Source organism: Sorex fumeus, unplaced genomic scaffold (genome assembly GCF_029834395.1).
Source record: "Sorex fumeus unplaced genomic scaffold, SorFum_2.1 ptg000007l, whole genome shotgun sequence".
In the NCBI taxonomy this organism is placed as follows: domain Eukaryota; kingdom Metazoa; phylum Chordata; class Mammalia; order Eulipotyphla; family Soricidae; genus Sorex; species Sorex fumeus.
The window spans coordinates 49,468,470-49,487,355 of record NW_026606064.1 but is presented as its reverse complement, the minus strand read 5'-3'; the positions used below and the strand labels follow the sequence as shown (position 1 = coordinate 49,487,355).

Here is an 18,886-nt window from a genome sequence, read left to right as displayed (position 1 = left end):
GGCGAGATACTCTCGGTAGCTTGCCGGGCTCTCCGAGAGGGGTGGAGGAATCGAACTCGGGTCGGCCATGTTGGCTGCGTGCAAGGCAAACGCCCTACCACTGTGCTATCGTTCCAGCAGTGCATCATGTCACAAAAATCAATAAGAAAAAAATGAAAGTAATATATAAATATTTATTTTAGAAATCTAAAGAAAATTTCAAACATAAAGGTATCTGTTCTCACAACAAAGGCAGCCTTAATGGTAAAATATTTTAATACATTTTTCTCTTTAAAATGGTACACTTAATTTGGGCTGATTAGAAAAAAAGGTAGAATAAGGCCTTTGCAAGAGCTCAAGGGGGTAGAATACACATACACTTCTATGTGCAAGACTGCAACGTCCCTTTCCCCCTCCTGCCTCAAGCACTGGAGGTAGAACTGGTGGCCCTAAAACACCTAACCACCAGACCCTCCACCTGCAGATCCTCAAGCAGTAGAATAATTTTAACAGCCACAGGATGATCTTCCTTTTTAATAAAACACATTTTAAAGGTATTTCCTAATTTCAAATAATGTTAACCTTTACCAAAGTAAAACACCATGCAAATTTACCTGATGAGTTAATCAGCAATCATCACGTGTAAAGATCTTTTATTTTATATAGGACATAATTATTACCAACAAATTACCAAAAACATACTTGATAAAAAAAAATCAGAAATAAGAAATGTAAGTCTAGACAATATGTTTTGAATCTACTTCATTTAAACCAAGTCGATTTCCAGTAGGCAAAAGAACAGACAAATTAGCATCTGGTGTAAGAGGAAGAACACTATTTCGATTCTTTTTCAAAATGCTAGAACATGTGATTTGTGTTTTTAAAATTCCAAATATAACTCACTGTATTTAGCACCTCCTGTACTTTCCAGTATATTAGATAATTGCACACCAAGCTAAAAACAAAATAAAGGAAAACATTCCTACCACCCACACTTTTCATAAAAGAAATGGAAATATTAAACACACATAAGAGCACCTTGTAAAGGTCAGTATGACTAGCCACAAAGAAATTTCTCCTTAATTAAAATATTTGCTTTAAAACTTAGAGGGCTTGGAAGACAAAGGAGAGAAGGAAGAAATTGTGACTACTAATTTTGGATAAAAATATGGGTCAATAATTTTCCAATCCTGCTCTGAAGAACAGCATGGGTTTTATTAGTGGCTAGGGGCTCAAGCTGCAAGTTTTTTGGTTTCTTTTTTCTTTGGTCTGTTTAAGCACCCAGCTTCCAGAAGAGGTTTTCTTTGAATAAAAGTACCCATACCTTTATTTATTTTTTTGCTTTTTTTGGTCATACCTGGCAATGCACAGGGGTTACTCCTGGCTCTGCACTCAGGAGTTACTCCTGGAGGTGCTCAGGGGACCATATGGGATTCTGGGAATCGAACCCGGGTCAGCTGCGTGCAAGGCAAACGCTCTACCCGCTGTGCTATCTCTCCAGCCCCTAAAAGTACCCATACCTTTAAAAGAGTCTGAAAATCACAGAGAAAAAGACATCTTATTAATAGATGATATTGATATTAATACTTGCTGACCACTACCACCCACAAAAAGCCATAAATAGAAGTAGCTAACACTAAATAATGGTTTTAAAAAGCGGTAAAACATTAATAAGAAACACCAATATCTGTCCATGCTTTACCCTTGAGTAAGTTTGGGGTTTTTTTTGTTTTTTGCTTCTAATCAGATTTTCTGGGTGTACTATTTGTTTAAGGAGGCGACAGGACACGCAGTCAAGCTTCTCAAACTTGGTTTGGCAGGAAAAGAAAACATAGAAAGGAACTGGCTGTGAATTCAGAACACACAGCTATAAAAAGGGAAGATTTGTTCAAGATGAGAGGCAGCATTATTGAACAGGTTTCTTTCAATATATGGGAGGGGTTCACAAAACAATACTAACATACAAATCTATCCTATTTAGGGATCTATAGAAAGAAGTAGAGTCTTTCCTTAAGTCCTTTTGGTTGTCAGCATTTGACTTCCTTTCAGGACTAAACCTCCAAGCTGATAGTCATCAAAATTAGAAATTAATGTTAAATCACAGTGATTTATTCAAATAGTCATTTCCTAGAAATTCAGACTATAAACAATATCAACCATTTTTATAACCTTTTGCTAGGATGAAAAGGCCTCTCTGCCAATGGTTTAGGCCATGCATGATGAAGCAAAGGGATGGTGAAGACTAATCAACTTCTTTTACCTCTTTCCTCAACATACAGTAGTACCAGTTAAGATTGCAACAAAGTTTTGAAATCATCTAAGAAGAATCAATTAAATTTTGTTTGCTTTACCAAATGCTTCTGCAGTTAGTGAAGCAATGGGCAATTTTCCCATTTGCCAAACTTTCCATAATGTAGAAACTACAAGAGAATATAATTGAGTCTCTTTCCACATTGAAACTCATTAATTCCAAAAGATAAAGATCCAGAAGAAAAAACATTAATTAGCATTTGCATTATGAAAGCAAAGTACTTGACTACACTCTGATATAAACAATCTTTTCCATTTGGCTAAAAAAAAATTGGTGACAAGATGAATAACAGTTACTTTAACTATTTCAAATCCGCAAAATTTAGCTCCTAATATCAGTATTTACTTCTGAAGTGTTTAGAAATGAAATGAGGGGCTACCGGTAGGGCTCTTGGCGTGCATGAGACCAAACTGGGCATGATCCCTGCTACCACATATGGTCCCTTCATTTGGGGACTATTCCTGAGTCCCACCAGGATAATCCCTGACCACAGAGCCAGGAGTAAGCTCTAAGCAAAGTCACATGAGCCCTTCTCCCCGACCCCCGTCCCCACAGAAAAAAAGGAGAAAAGGAAAGAAACGGAAATGTTAAGCTGGGGCTAGGGAGACAGTTCAAAAAGCTAGGCACATGCTTGGCTGCAGGAGATCTGGGATTCAATCCCCAGCACACCATGGTCTTGAGCACTGCACAGAGACACCCTAAAAATCACCAAGTATGGCCCCAAAACCAAAAATGAAAGAAAAAGTTTATTTCAAACACAGAGAAACCAAATGCTATAATCAGACTCTTTTAACTATTTGTTATGTAGTTGACTTATTTAATAAAATATTAAGAAGCAATATTCTAGTTTCTTCCTTTTTGTTAAACAACGGTGACATAAAATAATACCTGCAACAGAATGTTGATTGATGCCTACAAGCAAAGTATTGATGATCTACATACCATCTAGCATACAGAGATATTTTTCTATGCTATATCCTGGGCTTACAAACAAATAGGAACAATTCCAATGATTTATTTTCTCAGAAAAAAAGACATAAGAACTGCATACAAATTCTTTATAATAGCAATACTAATTTTCCTCAAGGAAAACCTAACATAAAGAATCAAATAGCAAAATCAGTGTTTCATTAAGATCCCAAATGTCTTCTTGTTCTGAAACTGATATTAAAACTGATATTTGAAATAGATGATCACATGGACTAGATGTCGCAGTCCTTTGCAGATTAAGACAAGGCATAAATAAAATTTAGCTTGACATTGTGATTTAAAACAAAACATTTTAATTTATCTTTAGCAAATTATAAAATTTCAATGACTATATTCAATATGACCATATACGAGTCATTCCTTTATAAATACATAAAATTCTATGTATTTTACATTTAGATAGTATCAATCTATCTTCCCACATTGATAATTACTTAGCCATTTCTCAATTTTTAAATCAAAACAAACACCAGATCATCTCTAACACATTCACATTTTTTTAATCTTTTGTTTGAGTGAATGATTTCTACATTTTTCTAACCATCATACAGTATGGTGCAATTCATAGCTTGGACCACCTGAGGGCACTTCTAAAATCTTTACAAACAACTTTTAGAATAAAAATTTTCATCTACTAGGATGATGAAAACTAACCCTATTTGAAGTTCATCGGTTCAATAGTTGCTTTAAAGACCAATTTCAGAAAATAAGTTTTTTTCATAAAAAGTGAAGTATGATAAATATGCACAATTTCTGTAACTGCATTTTCTCTAGGTTTCATTTCCTTGCAATAAAAGTTTAATTTCTAGAGATGGATGAATCTAACTAAATAATTTCAAATGAAAGGGTATAAAAATTACTACTGGTCTCTTAAGAGTATATTCCTAGGCTTATGTTTAAGACATAATATCTTTCTCAACAAACTTTTACTTGTATAAAATAATGAAATGTCAAGAATTACTTCAAATACAATACATGATTAAAGTCAGCCAGAAAAGACTTGCTTTATCATATACATGGCACTTCAGTTAAAGGAAACAAGTAAACCATGGCCACCCTACCTGTTTCCTGTGAATTCAACACTTCTAAGGCATGCATCATGGCACTTGCGAAGACATTGGCATCCTCTTTGCTGCCAAAGTTGAGACCATACACCTGTCTAGCATCTCGCCATTGGTGGAAGGTCTGTGTAGCTTGATTGTATTTCAATCCTTTTGGAATGGCACAATTTATCACCACCTAAAAGACAATAATCCTTTATAAAGCCAAGCTAAGAGCAAAATAAAAAAGCAATAAATCCTGATCAGATATCTTATTTATAAACACCTGGTTTGAGGTTTGAGAATATCTATAGTCATATCCCCATCCCTTTTTTTAATAAAGTCTTTTTCTCATTTAGAGTATTTATATATTTGAGACATTATCCCGATGTTATTTGTTACAAATAACTTCTTCATTTTGAGATGACTTTTCCACTCTCTAAATAGTACTGTTTTTTGCACATTTTGGCATCCCCTTGTTACATACATAAATGTTGACGGCTTTGTATCTTACTGATGGACTGATACCTCTCACAGTTCATACTTTTTTGTAGCTTGCTTCTCCATCATGAAAATAGTCAAGTCATGAAAAGAGTATCCCATATTATCTTACGGTAGGTTTTACTATTTTTAACATTCACTTTTTCACCTCCTATTCAAATGGAATAAAAGCTCACATTTCCTTTTGTTAAAATATCACTGTCCAATTAATTGACCATTATCTATAACTGTGCTGCAGGGGTAGCCTATCTTATAAACCAAGTGTCTCATTAGCTCTACTTTGTGCTACTAGCTAATAAACCTATCTGTGAGCCAACAACACAGTGTTTAAGTGATGCAGTTGTATAACCAAGTGTTCACAATAACTAGAAAATGTCCTCCTGTTTGGTTTTTTTCCCATATCGCTTTTGCTGTTCTCAGTCCTTTGAGTACAGCTACAAGTTTATAGTCAGATTGTGAATTTTATTTAGTAAATCTACCAGCCTCCACATTCAGCTGTACTGTTCAGTCCATTGAATTTGATACAAAATATACATAATTCTGATGCATACAATTATCAGTGAATAAGGTTAGCACCGTTTCCTCCTTTTCAATCCATTTAATCTTCTGTTTCTTCAACTTCATAGCACTACATCTCTTTAGCAATACTAAATGAAAAATTTCTAAAATATTCTTTTGGTTCTTCCCCCCCCCCCCCAAGTTTCTAGTTCTTTGCTGATATTCTCAATCTTGTATCTCCTTGAACATATTAAGCAAACCTATTTAAAAGCCAATTTCTGATAACTTCATTAACTGGATTCCCAGCTGGTCTTTTCTATTAACTATTCCTCTTGTCTCCTTAAATGGCTTTTTACAACTGTCACACAAGCTCTACACAACTGTTTATGGACAATGCTATGGAAATGTTGAGGCCTCCGATGATGCTATATTTTTCCAGTGATCATTTACATTTATTTCTGTCAAGCCATTTAAATCACCTTAATTTGAGAGGCTGAAATTATTTAAAGCTGGAATTTAATTCTTCTAAAGGCTAGTATAATTCTGAATCAATTTTTTTCACAGAGTATACAAGAAAATTAGTAAGATTATTGTCCCTCCCTTCATTATTTTTCAACTTCTAATTTTCATTCTTCTAGCCCTGTGAGGTTTTGTTCAGTTTCTTAGTCCCCACTTTTAAAACTGATTCATGGGGGACTGGAGTGATAGTACATTGAGTCGGGTGCTTGTCTTGTGTATGGATCACCTGGATTTGATCCCCAGTACCCCAGAGTGTAGTGCTATGAAGATCAAGAAATAGAAGTTAAAAGTATTGAAAGGAAGAAAACAGAACTGACCTTATTCACTGGTAATTCAATCCTCCGAGTCCCACCAGGAGTGATCCCTAAGCACAGAGCCAGGAGTAAGCCCTGAGCACCACCAGATGTGACTTCCCTCCCCACCAATTAAAAAATACAACTGATTCATGTCTGGAGGCCAGTATTTCCCAAAGTGGGTGAGTTTCTCTAGATTTGCTAGATAATCCAAGGGGCAGTGGTGGTAGCTTTGGGTATAATGGGATGAGGGGGTAGTACTTTCTGTTTGTTGGCTTAAGAAAGACATATGTCCAGGGGGACAGGAAGTTTGGAAATTTCTGTGCTAGGTAAACAGAATTTCAAAGCTGGGCTCACTTCTTTTTTCTTTCTTTCAGCTCAAGGGCCCACAATGCTCCACTGTCATGTAAACACTCTGAATAGATTTTTTTCTCTTTAAAAATTCTATCTAATTAAGTCCCAGAAAGAGACTCTACCCTTTATAAATATCCAAAATCAAAACTGCATTTAAAGTATGACTTCTTATAGGCATTATGCTACATAAAATTATTCATATACAAAAAGGATAAATGTTTTGCTTTCATTTATATGGAATGCTTGGAATGATCAAAGTGATAAAAACAAAAAATAGAATGAAGGTTGCTAAGCTGTGCTAAAGGAAAAGAAAATAGCAAAGTTTCTTTTAAGGGATTCTGAGCTTCTGTTTTGGAATATTTAAAAGCTCTAGTGAACGTCCAACAAGAATGTTTTTAATATCACTGAATTTTATATTAATATATACAAACGACTAAAGCTGTAAGGTAAAGGTAAAGGCCCTCCCGTTGATCATCGATTTGCTCGAGCGGGCCCAGTAACGTCTCCATTGGAGACTTTTGTTGTTACTGTGTCTGGCGTATCGAATACTCTCGGTAGCTTGCCGGGCTAAATTTTGTTAAATAATCACAATTAAAGTGTAATCTGTGATCATGTGATTTCTATATATACTGGAAAAGAGGTCACAAATTCTCAGCTACTTGAAACCAAGAGTCACCAAATTTTAACATTATCAGAAAATTGCAAACCTCATCTGGCAAAGCTACATCACTAACTCAGCAATACTAAAAGCAGAGCCCCTCAAATTTTTTTTCTTTTTTTCATTTTTTTTTTAACTTTTCAATGTTTAAATAGTGTTTAATAGGAAAGCTTGAAGAAAGTATCAATAGCATCAAGATTATATGAATGACTGGCTCACTTCCAATACATAAAAAAATAAATTTTGAATCAGTTTATTCATTTCTAACTTTTAAGGCTAGACAATAATGGGAATAATCTCAAAATACCTTATAACTTTTTAAAAATTATTTTATTGAATCATTGTGTGATACAGATACAAAGCATTCGTGTTTGAGTTTCAGTCATAGAATGATCAAACAACCATCCCTCCGGCAATGCACATTTTCCACCACCAACGTCCTCTGTAATCCCCCTCCACATTCCACCCTGCCACCATGGCAGACAATTTCCTCCATATTCTCTCTCTTTTTTTTTTTTGGTTTTTTGGGTCACACCCGGTGATGCACAGGGTTTACTCCAGGCTCTCTCAGGAATTACCCATGGTAGTGCTCAGGGAACCATACGGGATGCTGGGAATTGAACCTGGGTCGGCCGCATGCAAGGCAAATGCCCTACCTGCTGTGCTATCGCTCCAGCCCCCTCCCTCTTCTTTTGAGCATTATGGTTTGCCATATAGATACCGAGAAGCTATCACGTTTGGTCCTTTTTTTATTAAATTTTTAGTAGTGAAACACCATGAGGTACAGTTGTAGATTTACAAATTTTTGTGCTTGGGTTTCAATTATACAATGATCAAACACCCATCCCTCCACCTATCCCTCCAATCATCATTGACTTAGTGCTCCCTTCTTTATTCCATCTGCCTTCTCCCCCAGCTCAAAAGGCAGGCTTCCAACAATGGAGCAATCTTCCTGGCTCTGTCTCTATTGTCCTTCAGTGTCAGTCTCATATAATGTGATTTTGTATTCCACATAATATGAGATTTTATTTTATATTCTGTTGAGACGGAAGCGGTCATTGAAGCCCTAGCCAATCAGGGCATTCAAGCCCAATACATCAAGATCCTCCGTGAGCTGTATTGCGGATTCACTACCAGGATCTCACCATTCTACAAAGAAGTGATCGTTGATGTCAAGAGAGGGGTTCGGCAGGGTGATACCATTTCACCGAAACTCGTCAGTGCCACCCTCGAGAACATCATGCGACGACTGGAATGGGAAGGAATGGGAGTGAACATAGATGGTCGGCAATTACACCACCTCCGCTTTGCTGATGACATTGTTTTAATAACACCAAACATCAGCCAAACGGCACAAATGCTGGCCGACTTTGACCGTGAGTGTGGAAAGGTAGGACTACAGCTGAATCTTACGAAGACAATGTTTATGAGAAACAGCCTCGTTCCTGATGCCCCATTCGCTCTCAACGGAAGGACCATCTCCATGCAACAGCTATGTGTACCTAGGTCGAGAAGTCAAAATGACAAATGACCTGGCACCCGAGCTGCGCAGGAGGAAGAAAGCGGCTTGGGACGCCTTCAAGAACGTCAAAGCAATAGCTAAGAGAACGAAGAACCTCCGGCTCTGGGCACATCTCTTTGATTCCACTGTTCTTCCTGCATTAACATATGCCTCACAGACCTGGGCCCTACGCAAACAGGATGAGAACGCTATTCAGGTCTCCCAAAGAAGAATAGAAAGAGCTATGCTTGGAATATCACGTTTCACTCAAATGAGAGAAAAAATCCGGAGTTCCGACATCCGCCGACAATCAAGAATCAGGGACACTGTCTCATTTGCCAAGGTGTCAAAAATCAGATGGGCTGGTTACGTAATGAGATTTAAAGACGACCCCTGGACTAGAGCTGTCACTGACTGGATTCCACGGGATGTCAAAAGACTGCGTGGCCGCCCACCTACCAGATGGTCAGACTTCTTCGTCAAGATTATGAACAATCGGTTTGAGGCTCTTCATGTTCCCAGAGCGAACAGATGCCATTGGGCTACACTAGCACGCGACAGGGACAAATGGAGACGTTACCGGCGCCCGCTCGAGCAAATCAATGACTAACGGGAAGTTAAGTGATTTAAGTGATTATATTCCACAAATGAGTGCAATCATTCTATGTCTGTCCCTCTCTGACTCATTTCAGTTAGTATGATACTCTCCAGGTCCATCCAATTATATGCAAATTTCATCTCTTCTAACAGCTGCATAGTATTCCATTGCATACATGTACCAGTTTCTTTAACCAGTCATCTGTTCTTGGGCACTCAGTTTTTTTCCAGATTCTGGCTATTGTGAACAGTGTTGCAATAAACATACAAGTGCAGATATAATTTCTGCTGTGTGTTTTTGCATCTCCGGGATATTTTCCCAGGAGTGGTATTGCTGGGTCATATGGAAGCTCAATTTCTAGTTTTTGGAGAAATGTCCATATTGTTTTTCAAAAAGGCTGGACCAGTCTGCATTCCCATCAACAATGAATGAGAGTCCCTTTCTCCCTGCCTCCACGCCAGCACGGGTTGTTCTTGTTGTTATTGAATACATCACAATTAATGGAGATGCTTATATTGTATTCACTACTTATTAGATGCCTGATAAGCATATTTTCAGGCTTAGACTTTACCACAATCCTATATTCTGTACTCTAGATCCAGTGAGCTTTAGACCACATTAGTGGTAATGATCCAACCTAAACATAATTTTTATGTTTAAGTTTTATGCTACAAACTTACACACTGATAGTCTGATCACCAGCAGAGTAAATCAGATAGTAAACTTTTCTTATGCCTTACCTAAACACCTTACTTTGTCTCGAAAGTCATCCACAACTCCTTCCCTATATTCTCAACAAACTGTTGGTTCTTGTAGGCTCTTACGGTGCTGTGATGTACATTTTTCATGCCTGAAAAAACTTACTGCACTTCTTTGCTCACATGCTTAACATCCCTTCTTTTTTCCTCATTTATTTTGGGGTCACAGCTGGCATTGCTCAGGAGTTACTCCTGGTTCTGAACTCAGGAATCGCTCCTGATTGTGCTGGGGACCATTAAGAGATGCCAGGAATTGAACCTGGGTCAGCCATGCAAGGCAAGAAGCATTTTACCCACTTTAATATCACTCAAGTCCCAACATCCCATTCTTTACTTGATCTTTCTTCCATGGCCAGGAACTTTATTATCTATATGAGATCAAAGCACACAGTGCCTAGAATATAACAGCCACTTATTAAATGAGAGACAGAAAATGAAATTTATTAATATACATTAAATTTGGCAATATTGAAATTTAAAATACAAGGTGGGGTGGCTTTTTCAATGGCTCTACAACAGAAAGTTTAGATGTTTAATAAATTTTAACATGCATCCACTTAAAGAACATTAAGAGGATAACCATTAAGAAGGATACCAAGGACTCTGGGAATCAAAGTAAACTTTATTAGATTTATTCTTAGGTACAAAATAATTTTTTGTTAGTCTAAATAGTACCTTTGTGAAACTATATATTCTATTTATTTCTTTTGGATCTGGGTCAGCCACATGCAAAGCAAGCACCCTACTGGATGCTTTGGAACTGAAACATTTTCAAAGAGGTGGTAGTTTAAAATGTTACAAATTTTTTAATACTCATCTTACAGTCAGAAACCTTGCTAAATATTCTTATTAGTTTTAATACTTTATCTGCACATATGCTCAGGATTTTTTATGCAATAGCATTAGCAATGAATAAGGTTAGTTCTGCTTCTTCCTTTTTGATCCTTTGAACTTCTACTTTTCCACCTTCAAAGATTACCACTTTTGGCAATGTTAAAATGATTAAACCTGAAACCTTTAATTTAGACCTAAGTTTAACAAAAATGCTCACATCACACTAACCAGCAAGATGTTTGTTCTAGGGGTCGGGGAAGTTTAATTAGGACAGAGAGGGAACTGCTATGACAATGATAGTTAGAAAAGATCACTCTGGATGAAAGCTGAGTGTTAAAAAGATGTAAAGTGATAAAAAGGTAAAGGTAAAGGGTAAAGGCCCTCCCGTTGATCATCGATTTGCTCCAGCGGGCCCAGTAACGTCTCCATTGGAGACTTTATTGTTACTGCGTCTGGCATATCGAATACGTCACGGGGAGCTTGCCAGGCTCTCGAGAGGGGCGGAGGAATCGAACTCGGGTCGGCCATGTTAGCCTCTTGCAAGGCAAACGCCCTACCCGCTGTGCTATCGCTCCAGCCCTAAGTAAAGGCCCTCCCGTTGATCATCGATTTGCTCGAGTGGGCCCAGTAATGTCTCCATCGGGAGACTTTGTTGTTACTGTGTTTGGCATATCGAATACGTCACGGGGAGCTTGCCAGGCTCTGCCGAGCGGGCGAGATACTCTCGGTAGCTTGCCGGGCTCTCCGAGAGGGGCGGAGGAATCGAACTCGGGTCGGCCATGTTGGCTGCGTGCAAGCCAAACGCCCTACCGCTGTGCTATCGCTCTAGCCCTAAGCATCCTTTCAGTGGGCTGGAGCGATAGCACAGCAGTAAGGCGTTTGCCTTGCACGCAGCCAACATGGCCGACCCGAGTTCGATTCCTCCGCCCCTCTCGGAGAGCCCGGCAAGCTACCAGTATCTCGCCCGCACGGCAGAGCCTGGCAAGCTCCCCATGACGTATTCGATATGCCAAACACAGTAACAATGAGTCTCACGATGGAGGCAATACTGGGCCCGCTGGAGCAAATCGATGAACAACGGGAGGACCGTGACCGTGATCCTTTCAGTAACAGTATTGCAAAACAGGTGAAGAGATGGATGTTGGGACATTGTATGACTGAAACTAAATCATGAACAATTTTGTAACTGTATATCTCAGGGTGATTCAATTTTAAAAAATTAATAAAAAAAAGATGTTTGTGCTATGTTTATATTATTCATCCACATCAGATTAATGAGCTGAGAATTTTTATGAATGCTAATTTTATCAAATGATTTCCCTGAATAATTTTATTTTATTTTAGGTTTTTCATTAAAATAAAGATCTGAACATTAAAATAAAGATATGAACCTTACTTGGTCAAGAACTTTGTATGATATGACAGTATTTTATAGAGGATTCACATTGGTGTTAATGTTTATAATTATAACTGGCCTATACTTTTCCTCTAAAATTATTCTTCTAAGTTTTAAACAGAAAAATTATATTCGTCTCATCAAACACTATGATTTAGAACAAGCAATTTCTTGGGCTGGAGCGACAGTACAGTGGGAAAGGTGCTTGCCTTGCACACAGTTGACCATAGCTTGATCCTGTATGGTCCCTCAATCCCTAACAGAAGAGATTCTTGTGCACTGAACCAGGAGTAAATACTGAGCACAGAGCCAGGAGTAAATAAGCAACTCCTTTTATTATTTCACTTTTTGGTTTCTGGGCTACACCCTGCGGTGCTCATGCATGGCAAGTGCCCTAGACACTGAAGTGTAGCTCCAGCCCCTAACAAGCAATTTCTTAAAGGGTCACTTTTGTTTGTTAATGCTCTAGACTCCCTTCCTTTGTAAACTGTAGGGGTAAGTTAATGATAGTTCTGTTTTATTTTCCTACTTTTCTGCCAGGCGTAGTAAAACACGTTTTTCTACAAAAATAGCTCCCTGATTGGCAAAGTCGTTCATATTATCTTATAACTTAGTTCCTTAGTGTAAGTATATGTTTTTACACTAGATGTTTATATAGTTTATGTAAACTACATAATGATATGTGATATGTTTATATTTCTAACATGGCTTGTGTGCATCGTGATCTGACACCACATTTTTTCTATTCAATGAAGTAGCTTTTAATAAATTCTATTTCCCAAATTAATCTCTTCTTACATTTTTAGCACTTTCTTCTGCATGCCACTCAGATCTGTCCAAGGTTAGCTATTCCCACAGGTTTCTTTCTGTATGTAGTATCTATCATTTGGATGTAGCATTTCTGTATTTTTTTCTGCTTTTTGCATCACACCCAGCAATATTCAGGTTTTACTCCTGGCTCTGCATTCAGGAATTACTCCTGGCAGTGCATGGGGGATCATATGGGATGCCGGGGATTGAACCTAGTTCAGCCATGTGCAAGGCAAATGTCCTATCCACCGTACCATTGCTCCGGTCCCTATTTTCTGTATTTTCCAATCTTCATAATGAGTCCTTTGTTGGGAGAGGGGGTTTCACACCTGGTAGTACCTCTGCAACTCTTGGCATGGTACTTGAAATTCACTCCCAGTGGTCTCATGTGTACATGCAGTGCTGGAAACGGATCCCAGGCTTCCCAAATACAAAGCAATTAGTCCAATGAGCTGTCTCTCCAGTCCCACAATGATTTTGAGTGTCACAGACTATTCACACGTATGTTTTTCAATTTCCAAGTATTTTAATAAGCACTTCATTTTTTAAAAGCTAGAAATCATGATGTAGAATATGAATAAAAATTTGAGATGAATAAAAATTTTAGCATTTCACATGAAAAATTTGAATGCTAAATTTTTTTCCAATTATTTTAGAATATCTTATTTTTAGATAACATTTAGATACTTTGAGGGTTGTTCAACAGCACTATCAGTGATCAATTAACCAAACTTACCAGATACTTGTTTATTATATGACTACTAGCTTGGAGTATTATTTATAAAATGCCTAGCATTATCTATAAAAAATTTTAATTCATTTCCCATTGTTTCTCCATAACAGTATCTTAGGAAGTATGTGATTTATCTCTTATATTTATTGGAAGAAAAACAAAAAGGAGAGTAAAGATTGGACACAATCTGACCTACCATTAAGGGATTTCTGGTACTGAGACTGGGATGGACCAAGGAAAAACACAAAACAGCAAAAAGGGGGAGAAGAGGGAGGAGAAAGAACAGCCCAGAGAGAAATGTAAAAGGCAGTCTGAGAGGGCAGAAAGAGGCATAGGCTTACCTCTTTCTGAAGACCATTGCAGGCATCTAAAGATGTGAAAGTTTCTCTCCAAGACTGCACAGCACATCTTTTTGTCAGGTACCCCGGAATTTCCCTAACCTGCCACCAGTGCTTGTCCTTAACTTGACTAGAGCTGCGCAAGTAACACTGGAAGTTCCTACTTCTCATTAGAGCTCCTAAACCAGCTCAAACAGAAGAAATATACTTCTCCATTTGCCTGTCTGCCCACAGGAGGATTTTTTTTGGCTCTCTTTTTATTTTTTTTTTATGTGGTGTTGCTGCTCTGATTCCCAGATTTATGAAGACACTATCATTTTAATCCCGTAGAGACCCACAGTCAAATAAACAAATTTTCACATAGACAAATCTAATTCATATTACCTGCTCCAAGTCCCCACTCTGAAACAGAAGACAGATGCAGCATCTGTTTACACTTGACACCAGTGCTTCCTAATGGAAACCTAGGGATTCACCTTCCTTTTGTAACATCTTAGGTAGAAATGTAATTACATTCGTCCTACACATGTTTAACATCAATCGTCTCCACTGTTTTACCAAAACCATACAGCGGGTAGGGCATTTGCCTCACACACAGCCAACCCAGGTTCAATCCTCAGCATCCCACATGATCCCCTAGAGTCATTTCTAAGTGCAGAGCCAGGAGAAACTCCTGAGCATCACCAGGAGTGGCCCCCAAACAAACAAAGTTTCTGTTGCTATAGGCAAAATTTTATTCCTCCTAAGAATAAAATTTTATTTTACATAGTTTTCCTCTACATAGTTTTCCTCTATCTAACGTTCCTGACGTATCTGCATCTAAAGAAACTGAGCAATCAGAAAAACTAATCATCTAAGTTTAATTGTCACTTCAGAAAGTGAATTACAAAGTTAACTATTCTGGAAACCTTAATACTTACCATATACGAAGTTAACTATTTTCTAAAACCATTTACATATTAAATTCCTCCAGCTTCATACCCCTTTCCTTTAGCAGCAAATTAATACCTTAAACATAAAATCTGCTATTCAAGTGGTGTTTCATATCTGTTTATCCTAAAGTGCTTCAGAAAAATCAGAATATTAGATGGGCTAATGAACATTCAAAATTGCAAAACCTGTATTTATTTTTTGTACAATTAATTCTGTATCTTCATCTGAATTAAAGCTCTATAAGAGGAGAAAAGGATGGGAAGGCAAATATATATCCAATTTTTTCCAGAGACTATTTTATCTATAATTTTTTTTTAATTTAAAAAATATTTTTGGCATTCAGGCCACACCTAGCTGTTTTCAGAGTTTATTTCTGGCTCTACAACCAGGGATCATTCTGTGGAGAGCTTGGTGGACCATATGGGGTTACCAGGATTGAACCCGGGTCAGTCGCATGCAAGGCAAGCAGCTTACCCAATGTATTATGTCTCAGGCCCCTTGACTATGTTTTTTTGTTGTTGCTGTTTTTAAATATTACAGACTATCAAATCCTTTTATAATAGCAAGAAACTTTAAGAATTTAATAGGGGGCAGGAAGGTAGCTCAAAGAGCCAGAGCACACACTGGGCAGGCTAAAGGCCCAGAGCCCAATCCTCAGTACTCCGCAGTCACCCCCGCCCCCACCCCAATGCACTGCCGGGTATAGTCCTGATAGGCCACGGCATCAATGGACCCAAGGCACCAAACCATGCAGTCCACACAACCAAACCAAGCGCCATCCTCTGGCCTCCAATCACTTCTTGGGTGTACATCCACACCCTTACCCCTGCCAATGAAAGAAAAGAATAAAAGCCATACCTGATGGTCCTGAATCTTCCTGCCTACCACTCTGAAGGTATTGTTGCCTGTATGGTGATATATGTGAACTCTGCTGAAGCCAGTTGAGCCACCAGCTGGCACCCACTTCTTGTTGGCATCATCGTAAACCATCACAGCAGCCCTTGCCTGACAGATACTCTGTTCACTGTATGGGAAGAAAAAAAGAAAAACTCTGTATTTCAGGTATCTAAATACATAAAATATTTCCCATATAGCCAAATTAACCAGACTTATCAACCTGGTAGACATTAAACAGTGTTTTACTGGGTGCTAGGAAAGAGCAGTGAACAAAACAGGGGATTCCTGTACTCTTAAGTTAACAGCCCAATGGGAAAGATAGATCAAAACTGAAATACAGTGAAGAACTAGAAGCGGATCAGGATCGAGGAAGAGTACTAAGACAAAAGAAATACTTTATTCTAAATTCAAATACCTGCTATAGTTATTAAACTAAAAGCACTTACAAGTTGTACTGCATTTGTTTATAATATAGATGACCTGTTACTTTCATTCTCAGGATTACTTCAAAGACTATATAACACATTAAAGGATTGTACAGCACTTATTATATAACCCCTTGAGATACAGCATGTTTACTAACAATCAACGAAGGGCAACTGTGACTGAGTCCTACTTGGCAAGGTGACATCCTATGTTTGAAGTTTCTTCATTTACAAACAAAAAACTAAATTTACAGTTCTATGTTTTCAATTCCAATCTTAACAGATAAACATAAACAAGAAAGAAGTGACAGAAGTTTTAAATCTCAGCCTCATCTCAACTGTTACTAAGACTAAAATATATGAATAAGATATAGAAATAATCTAAATTTACTATAAGCAACAGTCTCATTTTCAAAGATGCTATAATAGTTGGAAAAAGAGCTGATTCAAAATTTACTTTATTTCATACCTTAATAAAAAAAAATCAAACATAACAGTAAGCAACAAAAGAAAACAAGTGCATGAATACAATGCTGACTCTTAACCCAAATAACTCAATATCTACATAAAAGACAGGCCTGAAAATGGAGAGGATCCTAAGGAACCCAGCAACCCCATCTTGAATGAAAGCAGCACTGTTTATTCCATCCATACTGATCTCAAAGATTTTAAGCAGTGCATCATGTGAGCTCTTTCTCACTATCCTCAAAAACAAAGTCACTTTCACACCCTTCCCTCTTCCTCACAGCTGGGTTTACTCGACTAGAGCTGCAACTTGAAGCAGAAGCTCAAGGGAGACCTGACAGAAGGTACAGCACAAAGCAACAAAGTCACTCAGAGCAGAGGAACTATAACTGTTTATAATTTTCCACTAGAGAAATTTTACAAAAACTCAGCTGCAGCAAAGTTGTGCAGCTGAAATACGGAAATAAACCCTATGGTACTGTCTAAATTTTATGCTATTCTAAAATTTTCTGGTAAAATAGTTCTGGGAACAAAAACAAGTCAATGACTAAAGCTTGAATTATTTTTAAAAGCTTGATTAAAGAGCATTTTCAGCACAGTGACTGAAATCTCTTTGCCACTCATAACAGAAATTACTTAAATAACAACATATACATGACAGGATATTAAGATTATAAAACAAGCTAAGCTAAGGTAAAGTGCTTCTTTTAAGTATATAATCCAAGAAAATTAATTTACTAGTGACTATAATAAACATTTATAAATAAATCAAGAAATGAAATGTATGTTCCAGTTTTTCAAAACCTAGCATCAGATAAACATTTCACCCCCAAAGTTCAATGTGGTACTTAATAATGATGCCAATGCGACTTCAAGAAGATTTCATGCCTTGGATCCCTTAAAGACAATATACTACTAACATAACAAGAATTAGGTTTCCTTTCTTGGGAGGCACCTCTCAAGCAGTGCTCAGAAGGCCTGGAGACTCCACTGGCAATTCTTAGCTAACAGGGCTGGGTCCAATGCAAGGACTTGAGGAAGCGATGCTGCTCAGGCCATGCAGTGCTAGCAATCACAGGGCCACTCCAGCAGGACTCAAGGACGTCCAGGCCCACACCTGGCAATGCAGTGTGATGCAGGAGATTGAACCCTGGTGAGGTGCATGCCTAGCATACACCCTAACCACTGTTCTATCTCCAAGCTCTTACTAACTAGTAATCCCTACCACTGTTCTTTGTTTCCCTCTCCCTTGTCCAGTGAAATACTTATAAGGGCTTTAATCAAAACAGAAATGCATATAACATTCTGTATATAAAAAGCAATAGAGCAGTAACAAGAACAAATAGCTTAATAGTTTTTCTGTTAAGTTCCTGCTTTTCCTATGAACAAGAAAGGAGGTAAGTACATTTCTAAATTACTGAAATTGTACACACTGGTACAATTTTTCTAGAAGTGACATGAAAGAAAGGCAAGATTTTGGAACCACGGCTACTAAAGAGCTAAGGAAAACAAAGAGAAAGAAGGTCAAAGACAAACTTTATCATATTTATGCTACCATTTTATCTACATTATTATAAGCTTCAAAATGAACATCGAGTCAAAGCCTCCAACGTTCTGAGTCAGTAAAGGAACTACGCAAAGGATTAATTTAGTAAACTGCTATAGTTTTGTGAAGATCAAGCACTAAATGAGCTATAAACAAAAATTTCATTTTATGACTTAATGCAAATGCTATATATAGTCAATTATACATCTTCATGATGTTAATTTTGGTATTTTAAAACAAAATTTGGCATTAGGAGGCTAGAGACAGCTGGTTAAAAAGAAAAAGTAAAAATCACGACACAACATTAAAGTTTTGTAGCTTTATCAGGTAAGTCATTTCTGAATATAGTCAGATTTCTTGAACAGGTAGGCATGAGGGTAAATGTGAGGCAGGCAGTGTGCCAAATTCAATTCTCATAGATATAGGTGAATAAAGTGCTTCCTGTTATTTAAGCAGGATAAAGATTGTTTGGATATTCTTGTATATGCTATTTACTGAGGTTGCAATAT

General features: G+C 37.6%; 1 protein-coding gene across 5 annotated transcripts in view; it reads right to left on the bottom strand.

The window, feature by feature from the left end:
- Positions 1–18,886, bottom strand: part of ENAH (ENAH actin regulator) — a 162,527-nt gene that overhangs the window by 63,189 nt on the left and 80,452 nt on the right. For all 5 annotated transcript variants that reach the window (XM_056138482.1, XM_056138480.1, XM_056138483.1 and 2 more), the window contains exons 2-3: positions 15,903–16,068; positions 4,342–4,519 (exon numbers count right to left, since the gene is read on the bottom strand). In XM_056138482.1, the coding sequence (XP_055994457.1) occupies positions 4,342–4,519; positions 15,903–16,068 (344 nt within the window). The remainder of the gene's footprint in view (positions 1–4,341; positions 4,520–15,902; positions 16,069–18,886) is intronic.